Consider the following 27267-nt stretch of genomic DNA (forward strand, 5'->3'; position numbering starts at 1 on the left):
CTAATTAGAGAATTTGCAAAAGGAACGATTATCGAACGACTGTGCATGCGTAGTGTTCGCATTGCGCATGCACGTGGAGCAATAGTGACAGAATATGCGCACAGATCGTAAACACAATGCAGCTGCTGTTTGACTGACAGGAAGCCGGCGTCTTTGGAGAGGGTGAATGAAGTCAGTGCAGACCACTTCCAGTCCATATCAGTTGCAGATTAGTGGCAGCCTCAAACCTACTCACATTTGCTGAGACGGCAAAGACTCTTCGATGCTACGGGATTTGCGCATGCATCTGCGAGTGTATGGCGATCTGTGATGCATTCGCAAATTTGCACAGGGTGTTTTTTTCTTTGTCAGGGCAGCGCCTTTCTACTTGCAGACAACTGTAATTTCTCAAATTAACGATCCATGCTGAATTAAGCCCAATACCTATTATCGTGCCAAAACATTCAGATCGGAACAATAATTGTTCTACCATGTACATGGATATACATTTTTTTTAAATAGTCAGATAATCTATATCTGGATATGATCACTAAGGCATGTACCTAGCATGAGGGAACAGAGAAAAGTAAATAGCCACAAACACAGTGTCTGTAGTTGGTGATCCCAGCCCCTAACACTATCAGAGTAATGGTGAAAGTGATGCACGGGGACTGCCTTGTCAAATGTTACTAAAGAGAGGTCTCCTGATTATCATGTGTTTACCCATGTAAAAAATACAGTAATGTATGTAAACTGCATAGGTTTGAATATACTCTATGCAGCTTTTGAACAATTTATCTTATGCAGGAAATCAGGGGGTTAAAAGTAAAATGATACAATATGAAAGACTACTGTGTCAAATCCTTATATGTAAAACAACGCACTTACACTGGATCTTAGATGTATAGGTTTGTTTATTGGCTTAACAATGCGTCTTTTATCTGTTCCTTTACTTTCGCTGGTAGATTGGTGTTGGCTCGTATATATTGATTTTTCATCAAGTTCCTAGATTAAAAAAAAACCACAAACTATAAAAGAAAAAGCATAAACATGTACAGTACCTTACATTTGAAGACTGACTTGGACTAAATATCATTTGTTTCTAGTACAATGCCCAGTACGCAATAGCAATAATAATCATTTAGGAATGAGAAGTTGCAATAATGAAGCATTAAACCGATGTGAAATCTGTAGGTGTCACTCCACAGCCAGAATGAATAAATAAATACATACATTCAGTACATACATAAATAAAGATGCATACACACAGGCAGATAAACTGGCCATTCTATTGAATGGCCGATATATCACGGGTCCGTCGTCCACAGACATATCGCGTCGGCCCTGCGGCAAAGCTAAAGACCAATATATCTACTGATATATCCGTGCATCACTGTGTGCGTACGGGTGGTCAGCGATAATCTGCCAGACCTGGCTGGTTGGAAAGAAAATCTAGTAATGGTTGAGAGCAAATGGCAATCGGACATTTGCTACTAAACACTGGAAAATGGACAAAACCTGTCATTCAGACAAATTGGTTAAATCACTGATACTGTATAACCAATTTATACAAACAACAGTTTGTGTCCGTTTTCCAGAGTTTAGGAGCACCTGGTCAATTGTTATTTGCTCTCATCCATTACCAGATATTCATTCCAACTAGCCAGATCTAGCAGATTATCTGACAGATAGTTGTATAGTGTATGCCCAGTATTAGGTTGCGAGGGGTGGGGGTGGGTAGGGGTTAGGTTTAGACATCACTGCTGAGGGTTAGGGTTAGGCTGCGGGGAGGGTGGGTTAGGCTGCGGGGAGGGTGGGTTAGGCTGCGGGGAGGGTGGGTTAGGGGGCCACTGGGGGAAGCATCTATTCTTAGTGCAGGGACAGCATCCTTGAGAGTGCCCCCACACAGTGATGTAAACAGGGATGCTGTACGGCCAAGCCCTTCCCTTATTTGGGCAAGCACACAGAGTCCCAAATTAGCCAATGGCAAAGTTGAAAGGTGTGCCTTACCCAGTACTATAAAGTGTACCTCATTAAGTGGCTACCAAATGTATAGACAATTTATTTTTATTTTTTATTTAAAGTAGAGGATACATTAAATAGTCAAACACAACTTTTACATATTACCAGTACTCTGGGAAAAAACAGTTTTAAAAAACAAACAAACAAACAAACAGTTTTTTTGCATAAACTATTTTTTTGCATAAATGTTTTAATGAAAAAACTAAAATTAATCCTGCTTATTATACTAATACTGTGAAACATTGATATGTATTAGAAACCTTAATCAACAATGTTTTAATGCTTTCTAACATTAACAATCCAAAGTTATTAGGCTTATTTTATTTGATGTAAAATAAATAATATTTTTTACTGCTTATCATTACTATTGCATCTGAATATGCCTCCTTTCTCTTTGTTGTTCGATTATACATCTGAATATATGTAGCTAGATTAAACATATTAAAACTACACTCAGATATAGATGAAATTGAAAATAAGAATAACAAGTTATTTTTAAGCATTAGTCCTACTTATTACTTTAAATTAAATAAATCTGAATAGTAATTCAAAATGGAAAGTGCAAAAGCAATTTTCAGAGGAACACAGACACAAACAAAAGGTTAAATATTAGCACTGGGCATGCCACTGGCATTAAACATTTGGAATAAAAAATAGGATTTTAATACCTACTAGTAAATCCTTTTCTTGTAGTCCATAAGGGATATTGGGGAGAACTAGTACAATGGGGTATAGATGGGGTCCAAAGGAGCCAGTGCACTTTAAATTTCTTCAACTGGGTGTGCTGGCTCCTCCCCTCTATGCCCCCTACCACAGGCAGTTATAGGTAAAATGTGCCCGAAGGAGAAAGGACATATATGAGAGAAAGAACAAGATTAACAAAAGGTGGTGAGGTTTACACAACAGCACACCACAACGATACAACAACCAGCAACGGCTGGTAACAACAACAGCTGAACAGGTAAATACAGAACAAGAACCTGCAGAAAAGTCAATGCACTGAGGTGGGCGCCCAATATCCCTTATGTACTACGAGAAAAGGATTTACCGGTAGGTATTAAAACCCTATTTTCTCTAGCATCCATAAGGGATATTGGGGAGAACTAGTATCATGGGGATGTCCCAAAGCATCCAGAACGTGCGGGAATGTGCAGAGACTGCTGCAGCACCGCCCGCCCAAACTGGGTATCCTCTTTGGCCAGGGTATCAAATTTCTAGAATTTCACAAAAAAGTGTTCTTTCCCGATCAGGTAGCAGCTCGGCATAGTTGCAGGGCCGAGACTCCATGGGCAGCCGCCCAGGAAGAGCCACAGATCTTGTAGAATGGGCCTTTAGAGACTTAGGAACAGGTAAGGTTGCCGACACATAGGCCTGTTGGATAGTAAGCCTAATCCAACGAGCAATAGACTGCTTTGAAGCAGGGCAACCCTTTTTCTGCACATCATAGAGCACGAACAAAGAATCAGTCTTTCTGACCCGAGCTGTGCGCCTGACATAGATCTTCAAAGCACACACAACATCCAAGGTCTCTGGACGAGCAGAAGCATCAGAAATGGACGGAACAATAGGTTAATTCAGGTGGAACGCGGAGACAACGTTCGGCAGGAACTGCTGTCTAGTCCGGAGTTCCGCTCTGTCCACATAAAAGACCAAGTAGGGGCTTTACATGATAAGGCCCCCAATTCCGAGACACGTCGAGCAGATGCCAGGGCCAGTAACATCACCGTCTTCCACGTTAGGTACTTGTCTTCTACGGTCATGAGAGGTTCAAACCAGGAGGACTGTAGAAAGTTCAACACTACATCCAAATCCCAGGGTGCTGTAGGCAGCACAAAAGGTGGTTGTATGTGGAGTACCCCTTTCAAGAAGGTCTGAACTTCTGGCAGTGCTGCCAATTTCTTCTGGAAGAAAATAGAGAGGGCTGAAATCTGGACCTTAATAGAACCCAGACGTAAGCCCTTATCCACACCAGCCTGCAGGAAATGTCCCAAGAGAAATTCAGCAGGCGGATATTTGTGTTCCTTGCACCAAGAGACATATTGCCTCCAGATACGATGATAATGTTTTGACGTCACAGGTTTCCTGGCCTGAACCATGGTTGCAACAACCTTCTTGGAAAGGCCTTTGAGAGCTAGGATGTTCCGCTCAACCTCCATGCCGTCAAATGAAGACGGCGTAAGTCCGGGTAGACGAACGGTACTTGTTGAAGATCTCATCTGAGTGGTAGAGGACAAGGGTCTTCGACGGACATGTCCAGAAGATCCGCGTACCACGCCCTCCGAGGCCAATCCTGGGCAATCAGAATTGCCTGAACACCATGATTCCTGATTTGCTTTAGCACTCGTGGGAGCAACGGAATCGTAAGAAATTGGTAAACCAGCTGGTACGGCCAAGGCAACGACAGCGCGTCCACTGCCCTCGCCTGAGGGTTCCTGGTCCGCGAGCAAAACAGGGAAGTTTCTTGTTAAGACGAGAAGCCATCATGTCTATTTGTGGGCAACCCCACCGGTCGATGATCTGCTAGAACACCAGATGGTGGATTCCCCACTCCCCCGGGTGGACATCGTGACGACTCAGGAAGTCCGCTTCCCAGTTGTCTACACCCAGAATGAAGACTGCTGACATGGCTCTTGCATTTCTTTCCGCCCAGAGGAGTATCTTTGATAACTCTCACATGCAGGATTTGCTTTTTGTCCCTCCTTGTCGATTGATGTACGCACCTGCCGTGGCGTTGTCCGACTGCACCTGGATTCAGTGATCCATTAAGCAGAGAAGAGGCTTGAAGTAGAACATTGTAGATTGCCCGAAGTTCCAAAATGTTGATTGGAAGGAGGCTTTCATGGCCTGTCCACCTGCCCTGGATCTGCGCCCCTTGGGTGACAGCTCCCCATCCTCTCAGACTCGCATCCGTCGTGAGGAGGGTCCAATCCTGAATCCAGACACTCCTGCCCTCCAGGAGATTGGAGGACTGTAGCCACCACAGGAGGGAAATCCTGGCCTGAGGTGACAGCTGAATCATCCGATGCATCTGCAGATGTGATCCGGACCACTTGCTCAGGAGATCTAACTGAAACGTTCTGGCATGGAACCTCCCATATTGGATCGCCTCGTAGGAGGCGACCATCTTTCCCAACAATCTTATGCAAAGATGGATGGACACTCTAGAAGGTCGGAGCACCATGCGGACCAATTCCTGAAGTTTTTTCGCTTTTTCCACTGGTAGAGACACCTTCTGGACCACAGTATCCAGCAACATCCCCAGGAACAGGAGCCTCTGAGTGGGCTCCACATGGGACTTCTGTAAGTTGAAGATCCACCCGTGGTCCGACAGAAGATGGATGGTGAGGTTGATATGGAGCAACAAAAGTTCTCTGGATCTTGCCTTTATCAGAAGATCGTCCAGGTAGGGGACCACACTGACCCCCTGGACCCGGAGCTGTTACATTATCTCCGCCATCACCTTCGTGAATACCCTCGGGGCTGTAGACAGACCGAAGGGTAGGGCCTGGAACTGGAAGTGATCGTCCAGTAAGGCAAATCGTAGGTACGCCCGATGAGGCGGCCAAATAGGAATATGGAGGTAGGCGTCCTTGATATCCAAGGAGACCATATATTCCCGGTCTTCCAGACCCGCAATCACTGCTCGCAGGGATTCCATTTTGAACTTGAACACCCTCAAATATGGATTCAAAGACTTCAGATTCAAAAGGGGCCTCACTAGGGAGGGTGGGCACCGTCATGCTGAGGCCTTAGTGGAAGCAGAACCTGTGGACTGTTCCTGAGAACTGCTTGCAGGTTTTCTGGACTTACCTCTGGTGGCTCTGATCGCATTGGAGGCAGCTCTGGCCTCTGAGCGAAATCTGTGAGACCGAAGGGACTGGACAGGCGGCCCCGGTTAAGAGCGTCTTGCCGGCGGGGCCCCAGAGGGGAGAAACGTGGATTTTCCAGCCGTAGCGTTGGAAATCCAGGTATTTAACTCAACCCCAAAAAGCCATTCCCCAGAAAAGGGGAGAGATTCCACACTACGTTTGGATTCTGCGTCCGCAATCCACTGACACAACCACAAAGCCCTGTGTGCCGACCCCGCCATGGCTGACGTCCTAGCATTAATATTACCCATCTCTTTGAGGGAATCACAGAGGACCCGTGTAGTGTCTTGAATGTGCATCAATAGGGTGACCATAGTAACTAAGGGCATATCCCCCCCGAGAGATCCCCCTGAATCTGAATGGCCCAAGAATGAATAGCATGGGCCATCCAACAACCCGCAATAACCGGTCTTTGTAAAAGGCCGGCCGCAGTGTATATAGACTCTATTTTATATAGGTAGTCTCTATTTTCCGATCCCCAGGGTCCTTCATGGAAAAGGAGCCTGGGGTAGGTAGTACCGCCTTCTTAGACAGGCGAGAGACTGAGACATCCACCCCAGGGGGTTCCTCCCAACATTTTCTACCTTCAGGAGGAAAAGGGAAAGTGCGCAAAAACTTTTTGGGCACTTGGAATTTTTTGTCTGGATTTTTCCAGGCCTGTTTGAATAAATTATCTAACTCTGGAGAATCAGGGCAAGTGACATTGGGTTTATTTCGCACAAAGAAAAATGACTGCTGTGATGCAGCGTCCTCTAGGGGGAGCTTTAACACCTCCCTTAAAGCCAAAATGAGGGGTTCAATACCCTGGAGCAGAATCCTCTCCTGAGGGCACTTTTTTCTAAACGGTCTGTGGGAGGGGGCATAGAGGGGAGGAGCCAGCACACCCACTTGAAGAAATTTAAAGTGCACTGGCTCCTTTGGACCCCGTCTATACCCCATCGTACTAGTTCTCCCCAATATCCCTTATGGATGCTAGAGAAACACTTTTTTTTTATACAATAGGTTTTTTTTTTAAAGAAGTCACGCTGTCCTTCCTGTAACCACAGCATAATAAAAAAATCACGGTGGATTTTAAATTAAAAACTCATTTGGTTTAATCCAAGGTGGTTTAAACCAGCCAACCTTGCCAGCAGTAGTAGATACAATATAACCTGGATCTATAAGGAATTTGAAATAGAATTTACTTGATCCACCTTTCTTGCATCTATGGTGATGTGCATTGGGAGCTCCGATTTTGGTCTCCCCTACTTTTGCCTTTTCCCTCTATTTGGGATTGATCTGCAAAGTTTTAAGCTTTGAGATACATGGGACTTATTACAGGTCACCCATAGCTGAATTACATTTTATGATATTCAGCCAGTTTACTAGTAGATCATTGTTCAGTTCAGCGACCTCCTAACAACCTAAACAAATACTGCATTGTTTTTGCACAATATACATCTCTTTTCACTAATGCACACTGTGGCAGCAAATCAATGTACATACCCGAGATATTTTAGCCAGTTCTGATACTGCTTGTTTGTTTCCAGGATCCAATTTTAAAACCATTTCAAAATCTATAAAAAACAAAACAATAAAAAGTGTTATATTAAAGGTTTTCTTTTTCGTTTTTATTTCTTAGAATAAAAAATTATAATGTATGCTATAGGTATACATTTCTAAAACGGAGAGTACTGAATTATAGAAATGCCCAGGATGAGCTCAATAGCCAGAATTTAACTTTTACATTGGATTATCCCAGGGGATATTTAGTGCACAGTCACCAGAACCCAGCACATGAATAAAGCAATTGGTGTACACAGACGTTGCCTCATACACCTATTCCTTTTGGGCAATATAACGCAATCATCTTGCTGCACGTGTTTTAATCAATTTTACTACTTTTTTTTTTATCAACCTTTATCTTATTTCGCAAATAGTGTACTATATTTTACGTTGCAAAGGAACTGATACAAAGTGGCAAATCAAGTATAATTATACAGATGTGTCCTCATACTGTACAAGTCTAAGAGACATTTTTGTCAAAAAAGACGCACAACACTAGTAGAGTCTCACGAGACCTGGTGTGCCAAGAGGGGCTATTTGACATGACTGCAGCAAAGATGCAGCATCTGTACAGATATGTCCTCTTACATCCTTGTTGCAGTCACGCTAAACAGCCCTTCAAGTTGTGCCCTGACGTGGAGGTGCTGTGTAGCACTGAGCGTCTTTTTTTGTGATTTTTTTTCAGCAAAAGTGCGTTATATATGCAGTGTAATGCAATAGTCACACACAGAATATACGCATGCTGCATATCAATTTAATCAGCAGAAGCTGCTATTGCGTACTAAGACGCTCTGCGAAATACAGTCACACGCAGCTCACGCGCTGTGTAACGCAACTTATAGCGCACAGAGCAAAGATGTAAGAGGACACATCTGTATATACTGATATCAAACACCAATAAACCTACAGGATTTGTTTCTGCATGTGACAGGAGATCATTGATTTTCCAAAGAAAAATAATATTACTATAAGAATATAATGTGTATAATGAATATGGCACAGGACAGCCACAATTATTAGTAATTCTGTACAGAGCCTATATGTGTTGTGCAATACACTCATTCAGATAATGATCCATTTATTTATTTTCACTTTAATGTCACCTAAGTTCATCTCTGTAATGCAGTGATAGACTAATAAGAGAGAACGGCAAATTTGTTTATGAATTCCAACGTACAGTATAATGTATAAGCCACATTGGTTATCATTTCATAGTGAAATGTTTGTGTATTAATTTGGGACATAACTACCAAAAAGCATTAATTATATTGAGCAAATTAATCACTAATGATTCTATTTCATTACTGTATTCATCACCTTCTTTTGCTTCCTTCAACTTTCCAAGCATTACTCTTGCAGTACCTCTTCTAGCAAAAGCTTTTCCATATGTAATGTCTAAAGCTATAGCTTGTGTACAGTCTTCTTCTGCTTCCTTGTATCTAAACATATATGCACGAATATACAAACACAAGGGAAAAAATTATATTTAGCAGAAGATGAAAAGTATATATTGATTCACAATATTTAACCTTTGTTTGTATTTACAGTACATGTTATAAAGGTCACTCAGCCTGAGTCATACAGCTCAGTGATAGGTGAATACAACTAGTTTGTAGAAACCCTGTAAAACATCTCTATATAGATAGCCATAAGCATAGAGTACATCAAACACGAACCATGGGGGTCATTCCGAGTTGATCGCTCGCTGCCTAGTTTTAGCAGCCGTGCAAACGCTATGCCGCCACCCACTGGGGAGTGTATTTTAGCTTAGCAGAAATGCGAACGCTTGTGCAGCCGAGCTCTGCAAAAACAGTTTGTGCAGTTTCAGAGTAGCTCTGAACCTACCAATCGCTTGCGATCACTTCAGCCTATTCGTGTCCGGATTTGACGTCATACTCCCGCCCAGCGAACGCCCAGCCACGCCTGCATTTTTCAGACACGCCTGCGTTTTTGCAAACCCTCCCTGAAAACGGCCAGTTGACACCCAGAAACGCCCCCTTTCTTTCAATCTTCTTGCGGCCGTCAGTGCGACTGAAAACTTCGCTAGAACCTGTGCACAACCACAACGGACTTTGTACCCGTACGTTGCGCGTGCACATTGCGGGGCATACGCATGCACAGAAATGCCGTTTTTTAGCCTGCGCATCAAAAGGCTACCTGGTAACCGAGTAAATTGCAAGAGTGAAACCACACTTTCCTGGTAAGTGCAAATACTGTAAACCTAAAACAAGACATTTACCATCTCTAAAAGATATTCAGTACATTTACATACAGTTATGTCACATTTTTAGGAAATTTTCAGAACTAAAGAAACTGCTTATAGCATTTTACATATTGATGCATAAAACTTTATGTAAAATGTTAGACATCTTATGTCCAGGCAGACTGCACACACACATTTACAAAAAGTCACACGTTTCCTTCCCATGTTGGATACATTTATAAGTTAGTGGAGCATTACCACGTCATGACATTGGAGAGTACGCACTCCAGCCAATCGGAGAGAAATTCATCACCTGTAGGGCACACAATCTACATACTTTTGAATCTTCAGATATGCCATGGCTCGGTTTGCTGGTAGCAGTGCATTTGTTTCATCTGCTTCAATGCCTTGTGTGTAGCATTCAATAGCAATTTCATATTTTCCTTCTTTAAAGTAAGCATTACCCTGAAGGATTTCAAACAGAATTGTATTAAACATTCTGTCAAATAAACAGAAACACTTGCAACATATGAATGAAGGCTGAAATGTAAATGTAGGTTACATGAAAAGTGTACACAGAACAAAGGGCAAATTATATCTGCACACTAATATATATGCTGACTTGAGCTCATCTACTAAGCCCCAATTGACATTATTCGCTTATTGCGATCTATTTCTGGGGGTGCATCCCTATTTCAACCAGGTTAATTTGAGACAGAAAAAACAAAAGAACAAGAAGTTGTTCCTAAAGGGCGTACATGAAATTACAGAAATTTTTTATTATATCATTCAATTTGTTTAAAATATAACCTTTACTAACCAAATTACAAAAAGCTCCACATCAGTGGATAATACAGTAAAATAATAGGATTTTAAAATCCTTTTCTCGTAGTCCATAAGGGATATTGGGGGAAACTAGTATGATGGGGTATAGATGGGGACCAAATGAGCCAGTGCACTTTAAATGTCTTCAACTGGGTGTGCTGGCTCCTCCCCTCTATGCCCCCTTCCACAGGCAGTTATAGGTAAAAACGTGACTGAAGGAGAGAACAACCAGCAATGGCTGGTAACAATAACAGCAACAACTGAACAGGTAACTATAGAACAAGAACCTGCAGAAAAGTCAACGCACAGAGGCGGGCGCCCAATATCCCTTATGGACTACGAGAAAAGGATTTACGGGTAGGTATTAAAATCCTATTTTCTCTAGCATCCATAAGGGATATTGGGGGAAACTAGTATGATGGGGACGTCCCAAAGCTTCCAGAACGGACGGGAACGTGCGGAGACTGCTGCAGCAACGCCTGCCCAAACTCGATATCCTCTTTGGCCAGGGTATCAAATTTGTAGAACTTCACAAAGGTGTTCTTTCCCGGCCAGGTAGCAGCTCGTCATAGTTGCAAGGTCGAGACTCCAAGGGCAGCCGCCGAGGAAGAGCCCACTGATCTTGTAGAGTGGGCCTTCAGAGACTTGGGAACAGATAAGGTTGCCGACACATACGCCTGTTGGATAGTAAGCCTAATCCAACGAGCAATGGATTGCTTTGAAGCAGGGCAACCCTTTTTCTGAACATCATAGAGCACGAACAAGGAATACGTTTTTCTGACCCGAGCTGTGCGCTTGACATAAATCCTCAAGGCACGCACAGCATCCAATGCCTCCAGAGGAGCAGAAGAATCAGAACTGGACGGAATTACAATAGGCTGATTCAGGTGAAACGCGGAGACAACCTTCGGCAGGAACTGCTGTCTAGTCCAGAGCTCCGCTCTGTCCTTGTAAAAGACCAAGTACTGACTTTTACACGATAAGGCCCCCAATTCAGAGACATGTTGAGCAGAAGCCAGAGCCAGTAACATCATCGTCTTCCACGTGAGGTACTTGTCTTCTACCGTCATCAGAGGTTCAAACCAGGAGGACTGTAGAAAGTTCAACACTACATCCAAATCCCAGGGTGCTGTAGGCGGCACAAAAGGAGGTTGTATGTGGAGTACCCCTTCCAAGAAGGTCTGAACTTCTGGCAAGACTGCCAATTTCTTCTGAAAGAAAATAATGAGAGCGGAAATCTGGACCTTAATGGAACCCAGACGTAAGCCCTTATCCACACCAGCCTGCAGGAAACGTAAGAAACGTCCCAAGTGAAACTCTGCAGGCGGATGTGTGCGTTCCTTGCACCAAGAGACATATCTCCTCCAGATATGATGATAGTGTTTCGACGTCACAGGTTTCCTGGCCTGAACCATGGTAGCAATAACCTTCTTGGAAAGGCCCTTGTGAGCCAGGATGTTCCGCTCAACCTCCATGCCGTCAAACGAAGTCCCCGTAAGTCCGGGTAGACGAACGGTCCTTGTTGAAGATCTCATCTGAGTGGTAGAGGCCAAGGGTCTTCGACGGACATGTCCAGAAGATCCGCGTACCACGCCCTCCGAGGCAATTAGAAATGCCAGGACACCTTGATTCCTGATTCGCGTTAGCACCCTTGGTAGCAATGGGATCGGAGGAAAAAGAAAGACTAGCTGGTACGGCCAAGACAACGCCAGTGCATCCACTGCCCTCGCCTGAGGGTCCCTGGTTCGTGTGCAATACCAGGGAAGTTTCTTGTTGAGATAAGGAGCCATCATGTCTATTTGTGGGCAACCCCACCGGTCGATGATCTGCTGGGACACCAGATGGTGGAGCCCCCACTCCCCTGGGTGGAGATCGTGACGACTCAGGAAGTCCGCCTCCCAGTTGTCCACACCCGGAATGAAGATTGCTGACATGGCTCTTACATTTCTTTTCGCCCATAGGAGTATCTTTGACACCTCTCACATGCAGGCTCTGCTTTTTGTCCCTCCTTGTCGATTGATGTACGCCACTGCCGTGGCGTTGTCCGACTGCACCTGGATTGCGTGATCCTTGAGCAGAGGTGAGGCTTGAAGTAGAGCATTGTAGATCACCTGAAGTGCCAGAATGTTGATTGGAAGGAGGCTTTCGTGGGTTGACCACCTGCCCTGGAACTGCGCCACTTGGGTGACAGCTGCCCATCCTCTCAGACTCGCATCCCTCGTGAGGAGGATCCTGAATCCTGAAACTCCGGCCTTCCAGGAGATTGGAGGACTGTAGCCACCACAGGAGGGAAATCCTGGCCTGAGGTGACAGCTGAATCATCCAGTGCATCTGTAGATGTGAGCTGGACCACTTGCTCAGGAGATCCAACTGAAACGTTCTGGCATGGAACCTCCCATACTGGATCGCCTAGTATGAGGCAACCATCTTTCCTAACAATCTTATGCAAAGATGTACGGACACTCGAGTAGGTCAGAGCACCATGCGGACCATCTCCTGAAGTGTTTTCGCCTTGTCCTCTGGTAGAAATACCTTCTGGGCCACAGTATCCAGCAACATCCCCAGGAACAGGAGCCACTGAGTTGGCTCCAGGTGGGACTTCTGTAAGCTGAGGATCCACCCACGGTCTGACAGAAGAAGATGGATGGTGCAGTCGATCTGGAGCAACAAAAGCTCCCTGGATCTTGACATTATAAAAAGATCGTCCAGATAAGGTGCCACATTGACCGCCTGGACCCGGAGTTGAAGCATCATCTCCGCCATCACCTTCGTGAATACCCTCGGGGCTGTAGACAGGCCGAAGGGCAGTGCCTGGAATTGGAAGTGATCATCCAGCAGGGAAAACCACAAGTACACCTGATGAGGCGGCCAAATCGGAATATGGAGATAGGCATCCTTGATATCCAAGGAGACCATAAATTCCTGTTCTTCAAGGCCCGCAATCGCTGCTCGCAGGGATTCCATTTTGAACTTGAATACCCTCAAATAAGGATTCAAGGATTTCAGATTCAGAATGGGTCTGACCGAACCGTCCGGTTTCGGCACCACAAACAGGTCTGAGTAAAACTCCTTGCCGCGTTGCGGTAGTGGTTATGGATCAATGACGGGGGACTGGACCAACTTTTGGATAGCCTGTTGCAACGTAACTTGCATAGCCTCCAATGCTAGTAAGCTTGATTTGAACTGTCGAACTCCAGCTTGTAGCCCTGAGAAACGAGCTCTCTGACCCAGGTATCCTGGCAGGAAGTCTCCCAGACGCGGCTGAAGTGACGCAGTCGAGCTCCCACCTCGGGATCCCCTCGGGATGGGTGGGAACTATCATGCTGAGGCCTTAGTGGAAGCAGAACCTGTAGACTGTTCCGGAAAACTGGTGCTTGCATGTTTTCTGGACTTACCTCTGGTGCCTTTAGCCGCATTGGAGGCACCTCTGGCCTTCGATCTAAATCTGTGAGAATGAAAGAAATGGACAGAAGGCACCAGATAGGAGCGTCTTGCCGGTGGGGCTCCACAGGGGAGCAATGTGAAATTTTCAGCCGTAACTTTGGAAATCAATGTGATAGGGAATATGGATTGTAAGCTCCACTGGGGCAGGGACTGATGTGAATGGGCAAATAGTCTCTATAAAGCGCTGCAGAATATGTGTGCGCTATATAAATAACTGGTAATAATAATAATAATAATAATAAATCCAGGTATCCAATCCAACCCCAAAAAGCCATTCCCCAGAAAAGGGGAGGGTTTCCACACTATGTTTGGATTCTGCGTCCGCAATCCAATGACGCAACCACAAGGCCCTGCACGCCGACATTGCCATGGCAGAAGTCCGAGCATTAATGTTCCCCATCTCCTTGAGGGAATCACAGAGGACACGGGTAGTGTCCTGAATGTGCTTCAGGAGGGTTACCATAGTAACCAAGGGCATATCTCCTGAGAGGCCCCCCTGAATTTGAGTGGGCCAGGAATGAATGGCATGGGTCATCCAGCAACCCGCAATGACCAGCCTTTGTGATATACCGGCTGCTGTGTGTATAGACTTTAGTGTAGTCTCTCTTTTCCTATCCCCAGGATCCTTCATGGTAAAGGAGCCCGGAGTAGGCAGCACCGTCTTTTTAGACAGGTGAGAGACTGTCCAGAGGGTTCCTCTCAAAATGTTCTACTTTCAGGAGCAAATGAGAAAGTGCGCAAAAACCTTTTGGACACTTGGAATTTTTTGTCTGGATTTTTCCAGGCCTGTTTGAATAAGTCATCTAACTCTGTAGTCAGGAAAAGTGACATTAGGCTTGTTCTGTACAAAGAAAAACGACTGCTGTGACGCAACGTCCTCTAGAGGGAGCTTTAACATGTCCCTTATAGCCAAAATGAGGGGTTCAATACCCTGAGCAGAACTGGGATCCCCATTAACGGGATCCAGGCCATCCCCATCCTCCTGTATATCATCATCTGTATCAGATAGTAGAGCAGGTAACCCATGCTTCTGTGACCCTGCATGAGAGAGAGGGGGGGCTGTGCATCAGCCCTAGCAGCTAAATCAGCAGCAGATTGTTGTAGTAGCTGAGTTTTCTGCACATTAGCAGTGAGCTGGGATGATGTATCAGACATCATAGTCTTAAGAGACCCTAATCAGTGGGGCTCTGGACCCTCTCCCCAGCCCCTACACTGATTTGTGAAGATTGACTGCATTGTTCACATGAAACAGAATCAGTTGATAATGGAGAGAATCTAGTGTGACATACACTGCACAGCTTGTGTTTACCCATGTTTCACAGTCAGCACAATAACATACACACAGACAGTTATAAAGGAAGCCTGTCCTACTGTGTGTGAGAGGAGACACAGAAAGAGAAGGACACCAGCACACCCTGAGCTGCACTGCCCCCGTGAGGCTGTCAGCTCCCTAAATTACAGTAAACACTAACAATTTTAAGGGGTCATTCCGAGTTGATCGCTAGCTGCCGTTGTTCGCAGCGCAGTGATTAGTGAAAAAAAACGGCTAATCTGCGCATGCACCACAATGCGCACGCGCGACGTACGGGTACAAAGAGCATCGTGGATTTGCACAGGTTCTAGCAAAGCTTTCAATCGCACGGCCGAACGTAGGTAGATTGACATGAAGTGGGCGTTTCTGGATGGTAACCGACCGTTTTCAGGGAGTGCTTAGAAAAACGCAAGCGTGGCTGGGCGAACGCTGGGCGGGTGTGAGACGTCAAAAGCCGTCCCTCCGTCGTTAGAATCAACGCACACGAAGAGTAACTACAAGGCTGGTCTTGTTTTGCACAAAAAGATTTTGCAGGCGCTCTGCTGCACAAGCGTTCGCACTTCTGCAAAGCGAAAATACACTCCCCAGTGGGCGGCGGCAATGCGTTTGCACGCCTGCTAAAAACTGCTAGTGAGCGAACAACTCGGAATGACCCCCTTAGTCCTAAATAGGATCAGGATAGTGTACACAAGTGGCTCTCCCCCTTTGCTACACCCTGTACCAGATATCCAGCGTGGCTGAGGAGTCAGGAAGCGCTGTGTGTGCTGTATATGGCTGCAGTAAGCAGAGAAAGGCGCTAAAACGCCTCAGGTCCCGCTCTGAGGTAGCTCCGCCCCCTCCAATAGCGCCGGAGTTACATATATATATATAATATATATATATATACACACATATATATATATATATATTATATATACTGTATATTATACTGGCAAAGTCTCCAAGTTAGCTTAAAACAAGCCAAGCCTTTTGTGCCAGTGCTACACAGGGGATCTTAGCGGGACCCTCCCGGGAGGTCCCATATGCCGCGCTCGTGGTCAGCCGCACTTTGAACCGGGGGATCCCAGTAGCTGGGCCCCCGGTTTGTAAAGATCCACCGATGTCACCTTCAGGCAGCTTTAGGGGTGTGCGGCGTGCTGCAGCTGTGACAGCCAAGGCGCAGTGCCCTGCTGAACAACAACCCCCACGGTGCAGGTATGCTGTTGCCCAGACAGCATACCGAAAATAATAAAAGTTTAAAAGAAAATGAAGAAAACTCTCTGGATGCTGCAGAGATGTGCATCCTCTCCTGAGAGCAATTTTTTCTAAACTGCCTGTGGGAGGGGGCATACAGGGGAGGAGCCAGCACACCCAGTTGAAGAAATTTAAAGTGAACTGGCTCCTTTGGACCCCACCTATACCCCATTGTAATAGTTTCCCTCAATATGCCTTATGGATGCTAGAGAAAATAAGAATTTACTCACCGGTAATTCTATTTCTCGTAGTCCGTAGTGGATGCTGGGGACTCCGTAAGGACCATGGGGAATAGACGGGCTCCGCAGGAGACTGGGCACACTATAAGAAAGATTTGTTACTACCTGGTGTGCACTGGCTCCTCCCTCTATGCCCCTCCTCCAGACCTCAGTTAGGATACTGTGCCCGGAAGAGCTGACACAATAAGGAAGGATTTTGAATCCCGGGTAAGACTCATACCAGCCACACCAATCACACCGTATAACTCGTGATATTAAACCCAGTTAACAGTATGAAATACAACTGAGCCTCTCAACAGATGGCTCAACAATAACCCTTTAGTTAGGCAATAACTATATACAAGTATTGCAGACAATCCGCACTTGGGATGGGCGCCCAGCATCCACTACGGACTACGAGAAATAGAATTACCGGTGAGTAAATTCTTATTTTCTCTGACGTCCTAGTGGATGCTGGGGACTCCGTAAGGACCATGGGGATTATACCAAAGCTCCCAAACGGGCGGGAGAGTGCGGATGACTCTGCAGCACCGAATGAGAGAACTCAAGGTCCTCCTCAGCCAGGGTATCAAATTTGTAGAATTTAGCAAACGTGTTTGCCCCTGACCAAGTTGCAGCTCGGCAAAGTTGTAAAGCCGAGACCCCTCGGGCAGCCGCCCAAGATGAGCCCACCTTCCTCGTGGAATGGGCTTTCACTGATTTAGGATGCGGCAATCCAGCCGCAGAATGCGCCAGCTGAATTGTGCTACAAATCCAGCGAGCAATAGTCTGCTTAGAAGCAGGAGCACCTATTTTGTTGGGTGCATACAGGATAAAAAGCGAGTCAGTTTTCCTGACTCCAGCCGTCCTGGAAACATAAATTTTCAAGGCCCTGACTACGTCCAGTAACTTGGAATCCTCCAAGTCCCTAGTAGCCGCAGGCACCACAATAGGTTGGTTCAAGTGAAAAGCTGATACCACCTTAGGGAGAAACTGGGGACGAGTCCTCAATTCTGCCCTATCCATATGGTAAATCAGATAAGGGCTTTTACATGACAAAGCCGCCAATTCTGACACACGCCTGGCCGAAGCCAAGGCCAATAACATGACCACTTTCCACGTGAGATATTTCAGATCCACGGTTTTAAGTGGTTCAAACCAATGTGATTTTAGGAAACTCAACACCACATTGAGATCCCAAGGTGCCACAGGAGGCACAAAAGGGGGCTGAATATGAAGCACTCCCTTTACAAAAGTCTGTACTTCAGGCAGTGAAGCCAGTTCTTTCTGGAAGAAAATCGACAGAGCCGAAATCTGGACCTTAATGGAACCCAATTTTAGGCCCATAGTCACTCCTGACTGTAGGAAGTGCAGAAAACGACCCAGCTGAAATTCCTCTGTAGGGGCCTTCCTGGCCTCACACCACGCAACATATTTTCGCCAAATGCGGTGATAATGGTTTGCGGTTACTTCTTTCATGGCTTTTATCAGCGTAGGAATGACTTCCTCCGGAATGCCCTTTTCCTTTAGGATCCGGAATTCAACCGCCATGCCGTCAAACGCAGCCGCGGTAAGTCTTGGAACAGACAGGGCCCCTGCTGTAGCAGATCCTGTCTGAGCGGTAGAGGCCATGGGTCCTCTGATAACATTTCTTGAAGTTCCGGGTACCAAGCTCTTCTTGGCCAATCCGGAACCACGAGTATCGTTCTTACTCCTCGCCTTCTTATTATTCTCAGTACCTTTGGTATGAGGGGCAGAGGAGGGAACACATAAACCGACTGGTACACCCACGGTGTCACTAGAGCGTCCACAGCTATCGCCTGAGGGTCCCTTGACCTGGCGCAATATCTCTTTAGCTTCTTGTTGAGGCGGGACGCCATCATGTCCACCTGTGGCCTTTCCCAACGGTTTACCAACAGTAGGAAGACTTCTGGATGAAGTCCCCACTCTCCCGGGTGTAGGTCGTGTCTGCTGAGGAAGTCTGCTTCCCAGTTGTCCACTCCCGGAATGAACACTGCTGACAGTGCTAGTACGTGATTTTCCGCCCATCGGAGAATCCTTGTGGCTTCTGCCATGGCCACCCTGCTTCTTGTGCCGCCCTGTCGGTTTACATGGGCGACTGCCGTGATGTTGTCTGATTGGATCAGAACCGGTTGGTTTTGAAGCAGGGGCCTTGCCTGACTTAGGGCATTGTAAATGGCCCTCAGTTCCAGAATGTTTATGTGTAGGGACGACTCCTGACTTGACCAAAGTCCCTGGAAATTTCTTCCCTGTGTGACTGCGCCCCAGCCCCGAAGGCTGGCATCCGTGGTCACCAGGACCCAGTCCTGTATGCCGAATCTGCGGCCCTCTAGAAGATGAGCACTCTGCAGCCACCACAGTAGAGACACCCTGGTCCTTGGAGACAGGGTTATCAGTTGATGCATCTGAAGATGCGATCCCGACCACTTGTCCAAGAGGTCCCACTGGAAGGTCCTTGCATGGAACCTGCCGAACGGAATTTCTTCGTATGAAGCCACCATTTTTCCCAGGACTCGTGTGCAGTGATGCACCGATACCAGTTTTGGTTTTAGGAGGTCTCTGACTAGAGATGACAGCTCCTTGGCTTTCTCCTGCGGGAGAAACACTTTTTTCTGTTCTGTGTCCAGAATCATCCCCAGGAACAGTAAGCGTGTGGAAGGAACCAGTTGTGACTTTGGAATGTTTAGAATCCAGCCATGCTGTTGTAGCACTTCCCGAGATAGTGCTACTCCGACCAGTAACTGCTCCCTGGACCTCGCCTTTATTAGGAGATCGTCCAAGTACGGGATAATTAAAACTCCCTTTTTTCGAAGGAGTATCATCATTTCTGCCATTACCTTGGTAAACACCCTCGGTGCCGTGGACAGTCCAAACGGTAGTGTCTGGAATTGGTAATGGCAATCCTGTACCACAAATCTGAGGTACTCCTGGTGAGGAAGGTAAATTGGGACATGCAGGTAAGCATCCTTGATGTCCAGGGATACCATGTAATCCCCCTCGTCCAGGCTTGCAATAACCGCCCTGAGCGATTCCATCTTGAACTTGAATCTTTGATGTATGTGTTCAAGGATTTCAAATTTAAAATGGGTCTCACCGAACCGTCCGGTTTCGGTACCACAAACAGTGTGGAATAGTAACCCCGTCCTTGTTGAAGTAGGGGTACTTTGACTATCACCTGCTGGGAATACAGCTTGTGAATTGCCTCTAGTACAGCCTCCCTGCCCAAGGGAGTTGTCGGTAAGGCCGATTTGAGGAAACGGCGGGGGGGAGGCGCCTCGAATTCCAGCTTGTACCCCTGAGATACTACTTGAAGGATCCAGGGATCCACCCGTGAGCGAACCCACTGATCGCTGAAATTTTTGAGGCGGCCCCCCACCGTACCTGGCTCCGCCTGTGGAGCCCCACCGTCATGCGGCGGATTTGGAAGAAGCGGGGGAGGACTTTTGTTCCTGGGAACCTGCTGCGTGGTGCAGCTTTTTTCCCCTTCCTCTGCCTCTAGACAGAAAGGACCCGCCTTTTCCCCGCCTGTTTTTCTGGGGTCGAAAGGACTGTACCTGATAATACGGCGCTTTCTTAGGCTGTGAGGGGACATGGGGCAAAAATGCTGACTTCCCAGCTGTTGCTGTGGAAACAAGGTCTGATAGACCATCCCGGAATAACTCCTCACCCTTATAAGGCAAAACTTCCATGTGCCTTTTAGAATCTGCATCCCCTGTCCACTGCCGAGTCCATAAGCCTCTCCTAGCAGAAATGGACAATGCACTTATTCTAGATGCCAGCCGGCAGATCTCCCTCTGTGCATCTCTCATGTACAAGACTGAGTCTTTTATATGCTCTACAGTTAGCAATATAGTGTCCCTGTCCAGGGTGTCAATATTTTCTGACAGGGAATCTGACCAAGCAGCAGCAGCACTGCACATCCACGCTGAAGCAATAGCTGGTCTCAGTATAACACCAGTGTGTGTATATATAGACTTTAGGATAGCTTCCTGCTTTCTATCAGCAGGTTCCTTTAGGGCGGCCGTATCCGGAGACGGTAGTGCCACCTTTTTAGACAAACGTGTGAGCGCTTTATCCACCCTAGGGGGAGTTTCCCAACGTGACCTATCCTCTGGCGAGAAAGGGAACGCCATTAGTAATTTTTTTTAAATCACCAATTTTTTTATCAGGGGAAGCCCACGCTTCTTCACACACTTCATTTAATTCTTCAGATGGGGGAAAAACTATTGGTAGTTTTTTCTCCCCAAACATAATACCCTTTTTTGAGGTACCTGGGTTTATATCAGAAAGGTGTAAAACCTCTTTCATTGCCTCAATCATGCAACGAATGGCCCTAGTGGACATTAAATTTGACTCATCGTCGTCGACACTGGTATCAGTATCCGTGTCGACATCTGTGTCTGCCATCTGAGGTAGTGGGCGTTTTAGAGCCCCTGATGGCCTTTGAATTGCCTGGGCAGGCACGAGCTGAGAAGCCGGCTGTCCCGCATTTGGCATGTCGTCAAATTTTTTATGTAAGGAGTCGACACTTGCACGTAATTCCTTCCATAAGTCCATCCACTCAGGTGTCTGCCCCGCAGGGGGTGACATCACATTTATAGGCATCTGCTCCGCCTCCACATAAGTCTCCTCATCAAACATGTCGACACAGCCGTACCGACACACCACACACACACACACACACACACACACACACACACACACACACACACACACACACACACACAGGGAATGCTCTTAAAGGAGACAGGACCCCACAAAAGCCCTTTGGGGAGACAGAGAGAGAGTATGCCAGCACACACCAGAGCGCTATATAATGCAGGGACTAACTGAATTATGTCCCCTATAGCTGCTATAATATTTACTGCGCCTCAAATTTGTGCCCCCCCTCTCTTTTTTACCCTTTTCTGTAGTGTAGACTGCAGGGGAGAGTCAGGGAGCTTCCTTCCAGCGGAACTGTGAGGGAGAAATGGCGCCAGTGTGCTGAGGGAGATGGCTCCGCCCCTTTTTCGGCGGACTTTTCTCCCGCTTTTTTCTGTATTCTGGCAGGGGTAATTACCACATATATAGCCTCTGGGGCTATATATTGTGGTTATTTTGCCAGCCAAGGTGATTTTATTGCTGCTCAGGGCGCCCCCCCCCAGCGCCCTGCACCCTCAGTGACCGGAGTGTGAAGTGTGTATGAGGAGCAATGGCGCACAGCTGCAGTGCTGTGCGCTACCTTGGTGAAGACTGAAGTCTTCTGCCGCCGATTTTCCGGACCATCTTCTTGCTTCTGGCTCTGTAAGGGGGACGGCGGCGTGGCTCCGGGAACGAACACCAAGGACGGGTCCTGCGGTCGATCCCTCTGGAGCTAATGGTGTCCAGTAGCCTAAGAAGCCCAAGCTAGCTGCAAGCAGGTAGGTTCGCTTCTTCTCCCCTTAGTCCCTCGTTGCAGTGAGCCTGTTGCCAGCAGGTCTCACTGTAAAATAAAAAACCTAATATATACTTTCTTTCTAGGAGCTCAGGAGAGCCCCTAGTGTGCATCCAGCTCGGCCGGGCACAGAAATCTAACTGAGGTCTGGAGGAGGGGCATAGAGGGAGGAGCCAGTGCACACCAGGTAGTACCAAATCTTTCTTATAGTGTGCCCAGTCTCCTGCGGAGCCCGTCTATTCCCCATGGTCCTTACGGAGTCCCCAGCATCCACTAGGACGTCAGAGAAATAGAGGTTAAAATTAGAGTAAGGGGGACATTTATTAAGCAGTTATAAGAGCGGAGAAGTGAGCCAGTGGAGAAGTTGCCCATGGCAACCAATCAGCACTGAAGTAACATCTATAATTTGCATACTATAAAATTATACAGAGCTGCCGATTGGTTGATGGAGCAACTTCTCCACTGGCTAAGTTTTCCACTCTTATCACTGCTTAGTAAATGTCCCTCTAAATGACAAACATGTATAGAATGTATAAGAAAGTTAGAAAAGTGCAAGAATACAAATATTTAAAAGGCACGGTCCACTATTGAGGCCCTTAAATTACTGACTACTATTCTGTAACCACAAGAGGCAAGTCTGCAGCCTGTAAAGGTGCATACACACGGTGAGATTCGGGCTAACCCAGATTCTCACTATGCGACAGGGGCTAGGTCGGCATCACAAGCACATAATGAGTGTGCTTGCGATACTGACTATGTGCGATTTTGGCTAAGTGTCAATTTTGACTATATTTTATACGAGATAGTCAAAACTGACTTGCCTGCACAGTCTATCTAGGCTTGCGATGCCGACCACGCGGGACCGCGCATCAGCATCCATCGGGATCGCAAGGTGACTTTCACCTTGCGATCTGTACTAACTTTTCTTTCGATTTTGACTGTATAGTCAAAATCGTAAGAAAATATCTCACAGTGTGTACACACCATTAGATGGGGGCCAATATATTAATCTGTATCAGGATATTAAGTCTCAATAAATTAGGCAACACCCTCCTTACTTTATGATTTCATACATTAATAACTTGATATTCGTGTGATATTATTACAGTAATATAGTGTGTGATATGGGAATCACTGTGCTGATATATAATTTGTCACTATGTAACAACTGGTAAGATGTAGAATTTGGCTTTCTTTCCAAATTCTGGTTTAAATTAATGAATAGAGTGCAAATGTTGTCACTTATTCTATGTTCTTGTTTTATTTAATACAAACAACACCGGCGTCTTGTTACAATGTTATCAGATATCACACAATATTTAGTCATGTGTGCTGATAATTAAAAGTCTCTGTCTCATTTTACACTGTAATAGTAACACAAGTGACAATGGGGGTGATTCCGAGTTGTTCGCTCGCTAGCTGCTTTTAGCAGCATTGCACACGCTAAGCCGCTGCCTACTGGGAGTGTATCTTAGTACAGCAGAATTGCGAACGAAAGCTTCGCTAATTTTCTCGTAACGTTTACCCCGCAGTTTCTGAGTAGCTCCAGACTTACTCAGCCATTGGTACCAGCTCAGTCCTTTTCGTTCCTGGTTTGACGTCACAAACACACCCAGCGTTCGCCCAGCCACTCCCCCGTTTCTCCAGACACTCCCGCGTTTTGGAACTCGAACGCCAGCGTTTTTTCGCACACTCCCATAAAACGGCCAGTTTCCGCCCAGAAACACCCACTTCCTGTCAATCACACTCCGATCAGCACAGCGATGAAAAAGCTTTGTTATGCCGTGAGTAAAATACCTAACTTTTGTGTAAAATAACTAAGCGCATGCGCTCTGTGAACCTTGCGCATGCGCAGTAAGCGACTAATCGCAGTATAGCGAAAATCGACAACGAGCGAACAACTCGGAATGACCTCCAATATTCTGACTCTGTGGCAGTGTAGGATAAATGTTATAACTTATTGGCAACAATTGTTACTTCTCATATCCCTGCTGCTGGTGTGTTGATATAGTCAATTCAATCTAATTCGAATATCTTTCCCATTTGATCCATAGGGCACAAAAATAAATCAGTATCAGTTACACCTTATAACCCTCAGAACCATTCCATTATATAATATTCAGGTATGATGGAAATAATAGATATAATCCACTTCAGAGGGTCACGGATTATATCACATACCCATTTATTGTGTACGATATCACAAACTACACATTCAGATATTATTGAGTGTTAGAATATCTGATACAATATTATCTTTACTGTAATTTATATTGTATTTGTCAAGCCTTGGAGAGTGATAAATTGCACCTTGATAAAGTACCAGCCAATCAGCTCCTAACTGCCATGTTACAGAATGTGGGACAAATGTATTAAGCCTGGATAAGTGATAAAGCAGTGATAAGTGCAAGTTGATAACGCACCAGCCATCAGCTCCAATATGTAAATTTACATATTGGAGCTGATTGGATGGTTGGCTGGTGCGTTATCACCTTGCACTTATCACTGCTTTATCACTTTTCCAGGATTAATACATCTGACCCTGTGTTTGAAAAAGGGAGAGTTATGGTAGACTTACCATTGTTATCTCTCTTTCTGCGAGGTACATTGGTTCCACAGGAAAACATTGGGGTGGACAGTGGATCTTGATCCAGAGGCACCAACAGGCTAAAGCTTGATAAGGATGATAAGACACCCGTGGGCTTGCAGGAAGTTTACCGTCATTTGCAGATAATTGAGGAGGACATCGTGGTAATTGATAAGCCACCCGTGGACTTGCAGGAAGTTTACCGTCATTTGCAGATAACTAAGGAGGACATCGTAGTAATTTGCCAGAATCAGCAGGTGGTTCAGATACGGCAGGATTCTCATCCTCTGGCGATGGAGATAGGCAGTCATAACAGCCATGACCTTGGTGAAGATCCCAGGAGCCGTGGCCAGTCCAAATGGTAGACCCTGGAATTGATAATGGTTGCCAACAGCAAACAGCAGCAACTGCTGGTGTTACATGGCAATAGGTGTATGCAGGTATGCATCCTGTATATCCAGGGATACCATATAGTCTCCGGGTACCATAGCCAGTACAACTGAGCGCAGTGTTTCCATACGAAACCTGGGCACTCTCACAAACTTGTTCAGGAAATGAGGTTGAGTATAGGCCAGAATGACCCATTTGGTTTAGAAACTAGAAACAGCGTTGAGTAATAACCTCTGCCTCTCTGGGACTGAGGTACCGGCACAACCACTCCTGTACTCAGGAGAGAATTGACACTTGTTTGCAAAGCTTACGCTTTTAACGGATCCGAAGGTAGAACCATAGTGCAAAACTTGCAATGGGGACGTCTCTTGAAAGAGACAGCGTACCCGTGAGAGACAACTTCCAGCACTCATGCGTCTGAAGTGGTCTTCAACCACACGTGGGTGAACTGTAGAAATCGGCCTCCCGGGCCCGCCCTGTCATGCTTGTCTTGTTTGGAAGCAGGCTGACGGGTTGCCCAGGATTGTTTGGCCTTGGGCTTTGTGGTGTTGGGAGCACGAGACTGTTTCGGATATGCCTGATGTTTTGCTTTCCCTTGGGGCCAAAAGGAACGAAAAGTGGTACCTTTTGCCTTCTGTGCAGAAGGATCAGTGGGGCAGATGTATTAACCTGTAGAAGGCATAAGGAAGTGATAAACCAGTGATAAAGCAGTGTTAAGTGCAAGGTGACAACGCACCAGCCAATCAGCTCCTAACTGTTAATTTACATATTGGAGCTGATTGGCTGGTGTGTTTATCACCTTGCATTTATCACTGGTTTATCACTTCCCTATGCCTTCTCCAGGTTAATACATCTGCCCCAGTATTTGGGAGAAAAGCAGTCTTAGCAGCTGCTAACTCAGACACAATTATATTCATGTCTCCCCCCAAACAAAATGTCCCCAGTAAAGGGGAGGACCGCCAAGGTCTTTTTGGAGTCTAGGTCCACTTTCCATGACCTCAGCCACAGAATACGGTGAGCCAGGACAGACGTAGTCGACGCCTTGGCTGCCAACACACCCGCCTCAGAGGACGCCTCCTGAATGTAATAGGCGGCGGTGGTAATGTGAGACAGGTATTGTCTGGCCTTGTCAGAAATATCTTCGGGTAGCTCATCCTCTAATGCCTGAACCCACGCATCAATACCTTTTGTAGCCCAGAGGCAGCAATAGTGGGCATATGTACAGCTCCTGTAAGGGAGTAAATAGACTTCAGGCATCCCTCCACACACTTATCTGTCGGTTCCTTCAGTGAGGTGAAAGTGGTGAAAGGCAGAGTGGATGACACCACAAGGCGAGTGACGAGAGAATCCACCGGTGGTAGATTTTCCCACTTGCTACATAACTCTGCAGGGAGAAGATAACGAGCCAAGGCCCGTTTAAGCAGAGGGAATTTCTTTCCTGGAGCAGACCAGGGTTCCCGTCTGATGTCCACTAAATGGTCAGAATGGGGTAACAGAGTTTTAACCACTTTCTACCATTTAAACATATCCGTTTTCTTTGCCACAGTAGTGTAATCCTCATCATCAGAGATTTGTAGGATTTGTTTAATAGCAACCACTAAGGCAGGGACATCAACATGCAAGGGAGAATCCTCATCAGTAACACCAGATCCAGTGTCTGACAGGACCCTATGCTCCCCCTCCACTTCAGATGAAACATCACAGAGGTATGTGGACTGTGAAGAGAATGTAGCCCGCTTAGTTGACCCAGAAGCACGGGAGTGACTTGGGTTGGATATCTGTCTAACCAAGGACTGATTTAATTGTTGCAGCTGGCTAGATAAATTTTCCGCCCAAGGAGGATTAACCATAGGGACAATATGTGGCTGTAGTGGTACAGGTGGTCGCATAGGGAACATAAGGCGTTCTACCAGAGTACCCGGTAGGTTAGTGAATGCAGCCCAGGGTGGCTACTGAGTAGACCAAGGAGCTGCGGACTGATTAGGAGGTGTATGACACATAAGGGGTAATTCCAAGTTGATCGCAGCAGGACATTTTTTAGCAGTTGGGCAAAACCATGTGCACTGCAGGGGGGGGGGGCAGATATAACATTTGCAGAGAGAGTTAGATTTGGGTGGGTTATTTTGTTTCTGTGCAGGGTAAATGCTGGCTGCTTTATTTTTACACTGCATTTTAGATTGCAGATTGAACTCACCACACCCAAATC

General features: G+C 46.2%; 1 protein-coding gene across 1 annotated transcript in view; it reads right to left on the reverse strand.

The window, feature by feature from the left end:
- The window catches only part of RPAP3 (RNA polymerase II associated protein 3), a 255507-nt gene that overhangs the window by 71027 nt on the left and 157213 nt on the right, over positions 1 to 27267 (reverse strand). The window contains exons 9-12 of the mRNA XM_063927361.1: positions 9956 to 10083; positions 8733 to 8854; positions 7356 to 7426; positions 868 to 984 (exon numbers count right to left, since the gene is read on the reverse strand). Of these exons, the coding sequence (XP_063783431.1) occupies positions 868 to 984; positions 7356 to 7426; positions 8733 to 8854; positions 9956 to 10083 (438 nt within the window). The remainder of the gene's footprint in view (positions 1 to 867; positions 985 to 7355; positions 7427 to 8732; positions 8855 to 9955; positions 10084 to 27267) is intronic.

This window comes from Pseudophryne corroboree, chromosome 6, assembly GCF_028390025.1.
Source record: "Pseudophryne corroboree isolate aPseCor3 chromosome 6, aPseCor3.hap2, whole genome shotgun sequence".
Lineage (NCBI taxonomy): Eukaryota > Metazoa > Chordata > Amphibia > Anura > Myobatrachidae > Pseudophryne > Pseudophryne corroboree.